Raw genomic sequence first — 12223 nt, 5'->3', positions numbered from 1 at the left:
TAATAATTCCAATTCTGAGGAAGTAAAGCTCAGAGTAGAAAGTCCAGGTCGTCATGTCATCTAGTAATGACTGTAATTGGTGTGAAAGCACCATATGTCTGTACTGTCCAGTATATCTAGAGGTCACATTCTCTCTGGTTGTTGTGTGTGAACAGGAGAGTCAGACGGTGCTGTGGCCCAGGAGGTCTGATTGTGCACAACGATTCCCCACGATTCCTCCTGTGCACCTACTTCCCACCTATTACCTGGTCCCTGAGTCCCGCAACTTTAAGTAAGACAAGTGGAACCGTAACATGCACTCTTATGTTACATTTCATCAGTATAAACCACAAGATCACAGCCACAATGTATAGTAGCATAACCTTTCCAGATTACATCATTTCCTTTTACATCATTTATTATAATTGATGATTTATTATGATGCTATTTTAAGGGCAGAAAGTTTGAGAGTTTTTGGCTGGATTTGAAAGCTGGAAACCAGGTCTGGTGTATTTTTATTTCTCTGAATTGTATTAATCAATGAGCTTTTTATCATTGTTACCAGGGCTCTGAATATCCTCTTGGACAGCAAAAGTCCTCCACCACCAGAAAAGACACCAGACTGTAGCTTTAAAAGTGTTGTCACCGCTAGAGACCCGCTGGACTCTCTGGCCTGGGCATTGGAGAAGGAGCTGCCTGACCCACATGCTGCCGAGGTATGAGTATGACAGTCAACACTGTCAGTGTAAAAGAAGTTCTGTACCACACCCTTAGTTTAGCTGAGCTATTTGTGCAGGTAGATGAAGCAGTGGGATATTTGGTATGTAGGAGTGTTGTGTTTTCTTAGGTGAGTCATTCTGTGTGTGTGTGTTTTGTGCAGGTGCTGCTGAAGCGCAGTGGTGGGAGGAGTTTGGAGCAAACCGGAGCGCTGATTGCTCAGGCTCTGGACAAGGTAAAAGAATCAAGGCTGCATATGGCTCATGTCGAGAGTTGCGCAATTTGCTTTGTGTCGATAATTGGAGACCAAATTACTCCATTGAAATGTAAATTAAAGATTTAACATTTTTAAAAAAATGTGTAAAAAAGATTAGACTAATTGTGTTAGGATGGACAGTGTGGAGCTGTACAGACAGAATTGAAGAATCAATCAATTTAAAATAAAATTGTAAAAAGTAATAGCAATATACCCTCATGTCTATCCACACACATAAACTGTTCATTTTGCTAAGGGTTTTTTTCTATTCAATGAGAGTTCATAGTTACTATTGACTGTTCAGCTCAGAAAAGGACAAAAATAATCACAATAAAAGCTCCATAAAACACGACTTGTGTTGCTGTAATGTAAATAATAAATAAAGTTCTGAAACCATGCCATAGATTTGTGTGAGGAGCAAACCCAACTTATAGCCATTATTCACTGATAATCTCTTTTACTGTCTATTTTATAATGTAATTTATTCCTGTGATGCAAAGCAGAATTTTCAGCATCATTATTGCTGTTTTTCAGGATTCTTTAAATAATGGAAAGTTTAAATGAACAGGACTTATTTGAAATAAAGTTTGTTACAATGTAAAAGATCACTTTTGATAACTTTAATGTATTTTTGCTGATAAAAGTATTAATTTATTTAAAAAAAATCTTATTGCCCCAAACATTTGAATGGTGGTATATATGGTACACACATAGGTGGTGAATGGTGCTTTTATAGTGCTGAATTGGCCTGTTAGGAACTGAATGGCACATGGTCATTGTCTTGATAGGGAACATTTCTATGTGAAGAGTCTTTTAAAAATATTTGTGTATGTGTGTTCCACTGAATAAATATTGGAACTTAATGCAGGTGAGTAAATAATGACAGACATTTCATTTTTGATTGGATTCACATCTTAGAAATTGTTAGCTGCTTATAATTGGGTTTTGTCTTTCTGCAGCATTTTTAAAATAGAAATAGAAATGTGACAGTAAAATCAAGAGCATTAAAGAAGATCAAATGAAAAGTCTCTTTCTCTCAGATGAATGGACCGCTGTGGTTGATGCAGAATGAGGCAGGTCTTTTCTGGCGTGCCAAAGGAAATGGCTCACAAGCTTTGCTGTGTCTGCGTCAGGCGCTCCATTCTACCCCTCCTCAGCACAGAGACATGCCCCTGGTCAACACTGCCAACCTGCTGCTGCACTACGGCCTGCATGAAGAGGCTCATGATCTGCTGCAACAGGCCCTGCAGATCAACCGCTCTGAGGTACGTACTGACACTGACCTACAATGGAGACCGTTGAACACCACACCTGTTATAGTGCAGACTTTGACTTCAACCACCCACTTTACACTGTAAGTGATTACATAACTAGATTGCAGTGTAGACAGCTTGTTGATTATCTTATTTTGACATGCCACCAAAGACTATAGATACACAAAGACGGTTCACTCATATCGCAATGAATGGAGGAAACGGCAACGTGCAATATGGCAGAATACACCATCCATGATCTCCCATGTTTCCTCTCCATCTCTGTACATCTCTATTGGTGGCATTGTTTGTGAAAATGTACATAGGTCTATTTACGTCTACTTACTATCATTGCTTGCGTTGATTTACAGTGTCACATGCCTGCACGTTGAGCGTGATTTTTCTCCAATGAGGGGGAGGAGGGGGCTACAGCACTTGTATTATTGCACTGATATTGTCTATTAGCTTTGAGCAGACAGTGTTGAGCAATGTATTGGTGGAAACAGCGACCATAAATGTAAAAGAGAAAAGGTTGCTTGTCAGATTTTCCTAACAAGCAACCATATTTTTTAAAATAGGCCCAAAAAGCCGAGACCCGGGATTTTTTTTTTTATTATTATTTTTAAACGACTTGCCAAAAAAAGAATCCCACAGTCGCCTATTACAAGCGGACGTGGCATCTCTCCATCTCTGATCTCGTTCATTTCTATTTTGATTAGTGTTGCCACCTTGTGGCCAAACTAATCAGTGCAAACAAGTTGTGAAAATAAGTGCATGTGTTAGGTGACCACATAGTCTGCATAGTTAAAATAATGAGTAGGGTATTCCTGCAATTCTGGAGGCTGCAGTTTCGGGACTGCAGTCCTAGGACAGCATTTCTCTAGGAACCTAATTTTAATCATTTATTTTTATGTACATTCAAATTTAGAATAGCTGCTCCCGCTGGCTCTTATGTTCGTGACTGTGCTTAGCTGCTTTTAGTAAGTGTGGCTAGTTGATTGTTAGCTTACCTGCGGACATGCAGGTGTCACTTCAAACTTGAATTGAAATTTTTGTATTTTGATCATAGATTTTGATACAAGTCAGAGGGCATTCATTTTTTTCATCATTTTCTTTGGAATCATTCGCTCTAACATGTTTAGTTGACAGCCCTGATATAAATGTATTTTTATAAATTACACATTTTTAATGAAGGAAATTTGGATGTATGCTTTCTTTTCTTACTTCTTACTCTTTCAGTAGATGCCCCAACAAAAGCTTTTTTAAAAAGTTTATGTATCTCTCTCTCTCTCTCTACACCAGCCTCACACCCTGTTAAGTCTGGTCAACGTTCACCTCTGTCAGGGTAACCTGTCTGGCGCTCTGGCAGTGTTTCGTCGGGCCCTGACTCTCATGGTTCACTGTCCCCAGTGTCGTGCCAGCCTGCCTCTAATGCGCTGTCTCCAGTTTTACCCCTTTCTTTACAATCTCCAGCACCAGGCCTGTCCATGTAAGTATCCTCCTATGTAAACCCATATGACCCTCCCATCACTGATTCAAGAGTTTTCCCCCTGGACAGCTACCCCCTTTCACCTCCCTCCATCCCTCTCCCTGATGTTGCAACCTCAGCGGCAGAGCGCTCAACACTCTTTTTATAGCCCAGGCACTGTAATCTTTGAGCCAATTTTAGACTCTTTACCGTTGCATCTTCTATTCTGGGTTTGCTCCATTCCCTCTCCTGCTCCCCTTTTCTCTTCTCCTCAGCATCTTGTGCTGCTCCCCTTCTCTAGCTCAGCTCTCTCTCCCCTGGCACTCATCTGAGCGAGAGACACTTTGAAATAGCGAAATCGTGTCCTCAATAATTCAGGGCACTGAAAATAGCACAGGCTTTATTTAGATGCTGCTGTGCTCTGCAGACAAAAATGAACTCATTGTCCTCGTCTCATTTGGGGGAACTCTGAGCTATTGATTTAGGGATTAATTTGGCAACCCCCTTCTGAACTAACACACTCGTTTATTCAACAGTCCAAATGATAAAAATGTGTCCAAGTGTCCTGTTTTTCTACCTTTTGTTACTTTTTTATATAAATAATGCAGTTATATTGATTTGAATGCAAGTTAAGCAACATGTGAGCTGAAGTGTATGTGTGTGTGTGTGTGTGTGTGTGTGTATAGCTGGCTCTGGCTGTGAGGCAGAGGAAGACTCTGAGCTGGAGGACTGGGACTCGGGCAGCAGCGGCAGGCAGGAGGCCTGGGACACAGATATGCCTGTGTCTGCTTTAGAAGACTCTCTCCTCTTTGAGAGTAAGATTAATAATGGAGCTTATGTGGCTTCTTTCTTTATGTTTGATGTTCACATAAGATGCAGCGGACTCCATCCAACTGTCTGAGACCAGTAACAAATTTTGTTTATTTTGCATTTTTGTAATTTAGTAAAAAAAAAACTATATATATATATATATATATATATATATATATATATGAAGAGTTCAGATGCTCGTATATTTAAGTTTATTAATTTCACTTCAATGGGAATGAAAATGACCTATTAATTGTCATTTAAGTGAAATTACTGAACTTAAATATACGAGCTTGATAAAAATGATCATTCTAGAAGAAAATTTCAGATGGCACTTAGAGGCTTTTGCATCTGAACTCTTCATATATATATGAATATGAATATGAATATGAATATGAATAGCAATGAATCTTAAATATCTCTTATTCATTTTCATGTTGACATTGTATTTCCTTTTGACATTGTTCAAAATCCTGAATCTGTCTTTCCAGGTTTAAATTTATTGTGTAAATTATTGAATTATTGTGTTAAATAGGTCCATTTTCTATTGTCAATAGTGTAGCAATGTAAGAAGCACAACACACACGAAAGTCATTTTCAAACCAAGCAGCTTTTTGTTCAAGTTTGCTCAACCAACGTTGGATTAACTATGTGGGGAAATATTTTGCTCTCACATGAAATTCCTGGTCTTGGGGATTCCTGTTAAAATGCCTGGATTTCGTCCACTAAACTTCATTACAAAATAATTGTGACTGCATCTTTAGGGTCTTAAATTGGCTCTGTGCAGGAAAGGATAGTACTATATATGTGATTTTTATGTCTTTCTCGACACATTTTGATTATTTTATCAAAAATCAAGAGACTGCCTCAAGAGACTGCATTGAAATATTTAAATGTGATTTTCAAACTAAAAACCAACAGATTCTATATTTCATAAACTGCATTAAAACACATAGAAAATGCAAACATGGAACTCAGTGTAATAATTTTTTTTTTTATACAACAACTTTCTCCATGCTTTATGGACATTTTACTCAAGATTAAATTTAAAAGTGTGAAAAAAAGTGTCTGAGATGGTAACTGTCCTGTCCTTGATAAATTAAACATGCACTGTTGTGAGGTCATGTGATACAGCAGTATAGCACACTACTATTTAAAAAATGTATGGTTGCATAATTTATACTGTTTCATATTTCATGCTGTTTCTCTTACTATTTTTAAACAATAGCTGACAGGACACATGGCGTACAGTAGTATTTTATTTCAAATAGCCATTATCACATTGCTGATGTCAATCCACATGGAAATAAATGAATAAGGATTTCTGCATAACTCTTGATTCTAATACAGTGTGCTTCTTAACAACAGCTTTCCTCTTTACTTTTATTCTCTTGTCTTGTGCAGAGGTGGTGGTGGACAGTAACGGCTCAGGGGAGGCGAGTGGGCAGGAGAGGGGCCGAGAGCAAAAGGCCGAGGGGGTGGAAGAAGAGGAACAGGACTGGCGTCTGAGAGAAGAGCTGATAGGAGCGTTTGAGGGGGCTCTGGACATGAACGGGAAGACAGGGGACCTACGGGGCATCCGCGTGCTGAAAAACGACAGGGTCATGGGGGCGAGAGGGGGAGGACCCTGCTTCGGCAACTGTGAGGATGATGAGGGAGCTGAATGGGTACGTCTTTCTGTTGAAAAGTTCAGGAACGTTTTGCATTCGAAATCGAAGTGAATTTGACTCCTGTTCTTTTCTGTCTCTTCAGATAACATTCCAGGTGAAACGCGTGAAAAAGCCCAAAACTGATACCTCAGAGGGTTGGGTGGGAGATGGAGATGTTCGTCAGAGTGAACCAACATCAAGCAACTCCATCCTTGAGATCAGTGGGCCCACAATCCCCTCACCTGGACCCTCAGGTGCTGAGAATGAACTGAGAATGAACTGAGAATGCTTTGACTATCAACGCAGAGCAGTGCTATTTTAGTATTATTTAGATACAATTATAGTGTTTATTCATATTTAGAATATTCTTACTCCATATTTTATATAATTATCAGTTTTATATTAATATTTTCTTTTCAATTTTAGTTATTTTGTTTTATTTGTTTTGTTTTTAATATTTCTGTTTAGCTTTATTTTTATTTTTAGTACTTCCACTTCAGCTTAAATTTCAGTTAGTTGTTTTAAAATCATTTTTGTTAACAAAAAATCATTTTTTCTTGATAAGATAAAAAAAAAAAATCTTAAACTTAAAACGTAAAGATTAAAAGTGTTGCCTTGGAAACTCGGAAAAGTTGGTTTCCAAGGCAACACTTTTAATCTTCATGTTTTAAGTTTAAGATTTTCATCTAATATTTATATTTTTTGTTGCAAAAGGAATTGAGACAACATTTAATGTGTTGTGTTTATAGAGCGATGGAAGGACTACAGCAGCCTGGGTTGGCCCGGTCCTGAGGAATGTCAGCGCACACGTCGTGTGGACCTCACAACTGTGGCTAGTACCTGGTTGGCTGTGTCTGCCAAGAACATAGAGTAGGATATCATTCCTAGGGTCATTCTGTACCCTTAAAACACAATTGGGATGCTTTCACAGTTGGCTCTGTTCCACTAACATATGATTCTGAACTCCTCACAGTATCACAGAGCATATAGATTTTGCCACTCCACTTCAGGAACCTGCGGTGGAGCCGGTGTGCAATGCCAACCTCCCTGCCAGTATGCACACACTCGACCATCTGAGCGGCGTGGCCAACCGCGGAGGCATTCACTACACTGGAGAGAGTCAGCTCAGAGAGGTGCTTGTTTCCTCCTGTTTACATCCGTGACTGATTCTGCTGATCTGAAAGCTTCTGATGTTTGTGGATGGCTGTCTTGTCTTGTCTTGTCTCACTCTTGTTCTTCTGTCACAGGTGTTACAGAATCTGGGAAAAGATAAATTTCCCTCACTGTCTTTTGAACAAGTGGGAACACGTATTGCTAAGGTGTTGGAAAAGGTATGACACGGAGTGTTGTCTGCTATGGGAATGTAACCAAGTGCGGTCACATGCACTTTAAAAGTTGCCTTCAGTTGGATTAAAACTATTTGTTTTTTTATAATGTCATTTCTGAATGATGTCTGAAATGATTTATACAAGTCTAGTTTTTGCAAAATATCAGACCTACATTGCCATTTGGTAAGATTTTGTAATATTTTGGTTACCAAGGCTGCATTTATTTAAAATCATGAAATATAATTACAATTTAAAACCATTAACATATATTTATATTATAAAACAATCTATTTAAACATTTAATTTATCCCTGTGATGCAAAGCTGAATTTTAGCATCATTAGTCCAGTGTTCAGTGTCACATGATCCTTCAGAAATCATTCTGTTATGATGATTTGGTGCCCAAGAAACACTTTTTATTATTATTATTATTATTATCATCATCATTATTATTAATGTTGAAAACAGTGTTGTGCCGCTTAATTTTTTTTTTGTTTTTTGTGGAAATAGTGGTAGATTTTTTTTTTTTCAGGATTCTTTGATGTATAGAAAGTTCAAAAGAACAGGATTTATTCTAAATGTAAATCTTTTGTAACATTATAAATATCTTTGCTCTTCAAAATTCAATTCTTTAAAAAAAAAGAAAATCTTACTGGCCCCAAACTTTTGAACAATAGTATAGATAATGTGAGGCTTGGTTTTTATCCATCATGTATACATCATGTATAATCGGACACAAATTGTCCTTACAAACAGACGGTACAGTAGCTCAACTGTGCAAAAAAACACTGTTGCTCAATTATAACGGTGCGTGTAAATATATTTCATGACTGTTTGTATTTCTAGCTGAGAACAACTGTTGGAAAGTTTATCAGTGAAAAAGAGTGATAGAATTTGTTATATTTCATGATCTGGTTGTTTGTATATCCATTAGAATCAGACGTCCTGGGTTCTGTCCAGCATGGCAGCATTGTACTGGAGGGTGAAAGGTCAGGGAAAGAGAGCCATCGACTGCCTCCGCCAAGCCCTCAACTACGCTCCTCACCAAATGAAGGTTCTGCTCATACACTTTTACTATTAAGGCCCCGACATACTTCAGGCAAAATCGAAGAACGAACTGGTGTGACGTCATTTCGAACAATATCAGGCCAAAACGAAGTTCATTTGGTGTTTGTTTCGGGAGTTTGAAACAGCTTGCCAAAGCGAACTTTCCAGAAAGGTTCGCTCTGACTGGTAAACACCTTCAAACTACCATTGGTCCATAGCGATTACGTAATGGGTAGGTGTGCTCTGTGGTAAAGCCTTCATGTTTCATGAATAGCTTCAGGTTTGGGTTTGTAACCAAGAAAAGCTGTATATATTAAGGTTTGCATGCCGTGTGCTGTGGGCGAAAGAGCATGGGAGCACATTTATATATAGGCTAATAATTGATATATTGACAAAACTGTTTTTGCGCATGTGCCCCCGCTCACATGCTCTTTCGGACACAATACACCAGACGGCACTCAAACCTTAACTATGAGTGCGATAAGACTTTTATCTTTTAAAATTAATAAGAGAGAACTTTTTACAATGCAAATTTATGCAGGGAAAGCTGCACTGCAACAAATTCTACCGAATAGGTAAAATATTCGGCAGACAGACACTTCGCGTGTTTGCTGGATACCAGGTGAGCCAGGGGATAGCACAAAATTAGACATAAAGATCTAAAATTACTACGCAATTTAATGTAAAATTGCAATATAAACATTTTATACTATTTACTGTGTATTTAAATGTTTAAAACATTGAATGATATTATACATGAATGAGTGCAAAGCATCTCTCTAAATCAAATGCTGCGTCCCAATTCGCATTCTATCCATCCTAAATAGTATTTGAAATTAGAATTAGTGTGTCCCAAATTGTAGAATGTTGAAATGACTAGTCCAAAGATACCCGGATGGTCTACTTTTTCCGGTTAGAATTCAAAGTGCAGATCCGTGCACACTCTAACCGCTAATATTGCCCACAACCCATTGCGCATTCAATGAGAACTACAAACACGAATAAAATGTGTTCAGTAAAACTACAAACATGGCGAGTGTGCGAGTCCGACGGTTAAGTAGAGATGTGGTTTAGATAAAGGTGTTTGAGTGATTAATAATCAGGATCTAACCTGATGAAAAGATATTTATTCAATGTTATCCACATTATATTTCATCTGCAACAGCACTGTGAACTTTTGTAAAGATACGTTTGGTCATTAACTTTTAAATGCATCATTACGCAATATTCTCCGCATGAAAGACCCTTGACTGGCAGGGTTCAGTCTTAAAATGTAACCGTACTGGTCGGGTCGGGTCAAACGATCTTGGCTACGGGCCGTGTTCGGGCTTCAGTTTAAAGCCTGTGCAGACCTCTACTCTGTGGCTCCACCTTCTTTGAAGTGGAAACATTCCGGTTCATATATTCTGTTGATCTGTTCAGTTTGTTAAGGTCAGACGTCCACGAGTAAAAACATGAACACACTGGAGAGTTGCTTTATAGTAGGAATTGAAGTCGTAATTCTAATTGAAAGAGAGCCTTGCACTTTTTTCATGTTTAATATTGTAAAGTTGCTTGATTTTAAGCAATCTATGGCGAGGGCTGAATTACGGAGCTTGTACAAATATATCTACATCGCTGTGATCAGATGCTTTCTAAACTGCTGTTTTTTTGCCGCTGTCATTTTGCAGCGTTGGGATGTTCGCTAACAGTATATCGCTGCAAAGGTATTTCAAAACTCTTTTTACTCCTAAGTGAAGAACAAAAAAAGAACTTCGCAGCGAGTATATCGGGGCCTTTGCAGTCTCAGAAAGTTCTTCTCCATTGGTTGGCTTGACATAAATATTTACTCCTGTTCTGTTAGGATGTGCCTCTCATCAGCCTTGCCAACATCTTCCAAAATGCGAGGCTATGGGAGGATGCCCTGACTGTGGCGCGCATGGCAGTGGAAATTGCTCCTCACTTTGTTGTTAATCATTTTACTCTGGCAAACGTCTATATAGCTATGGTCAGTGAATTTTCTTTTTTTTTTTTTTTTTTTTGAGACCTACTATTATGAAGTATTTTATTGATTTTAAATGTTAAATGATGACTGTTTCTAATAAATACTTAAATGATATTTTCATAGGAGGAGTTTGAGAAGGCCATGCATTGGTATGAGTCGACTCTAAAACTCCAGCCAGAATTTGGGCCAGCCAAAGACCGTCTTCGTACCATCCAGTGCTACCTCCTCTCCAAGAGGGACCGGCGAACTCCCTGAGAACACAAAAACACACACACACGCACATAACTTGAACATGCTCCTTAATCTTAGCTATCAGTAAGGAACAGAGTGTTTGTCTATTTGTTGTCTTAATTTCATACATATAAATTACTGTTTATAAGGTTGGCTTTCAATTGAGCAATGAAAACGGTTTAATTTTTTCCAGATATTTAAGACAATTTTATGATGTTTTATGGCTTAAGGGTTGTTTGATTATTACTCTTTTTTTAGTGAAACATCCTGATATTTCTAAAAAGGGATATTTTTTTTCTGGGGTTGAGATTCAGCGTGCCTGACATTGAATGTGCCGGACTGTATGTTTGAATGCTAATGTGTTTTTTTATTTTATTTTTTAGTTGCAATAACACAAATAATACAATGAATCTTTTAGTCCCACCATATCCATATGTCCCTCTCTCAGCAATAGCTGCTAGGTGTATAAAGGGTGTCTTAAAATATTTTTTTTTTTCAGAATACAGATTGTTAAAAGAAACACTATAACCCTTTCTTTTACACATCCATTTAGTTATTGCTAATGTTAACAGTTCAGACAGTTACATCTTGCTGTTATCTAGGCTTGTATGCTCCTTGTATCTGCCATCAAAGCAGGCTGAAGCATCTTGTACATCCTCCTGTTGCTTTTTCTTAGCTAAAAATATCCACTACTGCAAACATGTGGAGAGGAGAGTTCCCCCTGATCATTTACTGCACTGCTTTCAAACTACTGTTACAGCTGACATGGGAACAATCTTTAATGTTCAGGCTGAAGACAGAGCCACTGGCAATATTTAAACTAAGCAAAAGATCAATAACAATGTGGTTTGTGTTTTTAACAGCATATTTATTGCCGTTTTTTGAAAGGGACCTTCAATGAGGAGATTTTGCTTTAATACACTTCCAATCACTTTACTTTTCACAGCTGAGCTGTTGACTCTTAAGTTTTGAACTGTATTGTTCTATGTATAATACTTGGAAAGTCAAGATAAAAAATTTGTTTGTTGTCCATAGTCTATGTGAAAGCATACAAGTTAATCAAAAATTAAATTGGAAATGGACATGAGGTTTTTAAAGACATGTGTATGATTGTTTTCTGATTAATGACCTAAATTAAACTTGAATCACACGTTCAGTATTGTTAAGCAAAAAAGAGAGTATCATTCATGCTAGTGTGTCTCTTGTAAAGCGTTAACAACCTTGTGAATGTCACATTATAAAATGTTCCACCAAATCAACCCCCCTTGAAAAAATTCTAGGTTTAAATGAATAAAAAGTGGTAGTTATGATGCAGGATGGATATGTTATAAATATGTTTTGACTTTTTAATATGATTGCAGGCTAATTTTAACATTGGCTGCAGAGGTCGAAGCTGTACGTTTATGCTATCCCGAGTTTGACCACAAGGTGGCTGTGAAGCCTCATGACATTCACTATATAAAAACATGCCATGACAATAAACGTACTGAACATACAGCCTC

General features: G+C 37.9%; 1 protein-coding gene across 1 annotated transcript in view; it reads left to right on the top strand.

Moving 5' to 3' along the window:
- The window catches only part of ttc17 (tetratricopeptide repeat domain 17), a 30417-nt gene extending 18452 nt beyond the window's left edge, over window positions 1–11965 (top strand). The window contains exons 12-25 of the mRNA XM_079865094.1: window positions 156–271; window positions 545–695; window positions 860–931; window positions 1993–2217; window positions 3508–3694; window positions 4360–4488; window positions 5888–6150; window positions 6236–6386; window positions 6882–7002; window positions 7106–7265; window positions 7380–7463; window positions 8394–8513; window positions 10350–10493; window positions 10614–11965. Coding sequence (XP_079721220.1) covers window positions 156–271; window positions 545–695; window positions 860–931; window positions 1993–2217; window positions 3508–3694; window positions 4360–4488; window positions 5888–6150; window positions 6236–6386; window positions 6882–7002; window positions 7106–7265; window positions 7380–7463; window positions 8394–8513; window positions 10350–10493; window positions 10614–10745 — 2055 coding nt within the window. The 3' untranslated portion in view covers window positions 10746–11965. The remainder of the gene's footprint in view (window positions 1–155; window positions 272–544; window positions 696–859; window positions 932–1992; window positions 2218–3507; window positions 3695–4359; window positions 4489–5887; window positions 6151–6235; window positions 6387–6881; window positions 7003–7105; window positions 7266–7379; window positions 7464–8393; window positions 8514–10349; window positions 10494–10613) is intronic.
- The last annotated feature ends 258 nt before the right edge of the window (window positions 11966–12223 follow it).

Source organism: Squalius cephalus (assembly GCF_949319135.1).
Source record: "Squalius cephalus genome assembly, chromosome: 3".
Taxonomy (NCBI): Eukaryota; Metazoa; Chordata; class Actinopteri; order Cypriniformes; family Leuciscidae; genus Squalius; species Squalius cephalus.
The sequence above is the reverse complement of the archived record's forward strand: the minus strand, read 5'-3'. Positions and strand labels throughout refer to the sequence as shown.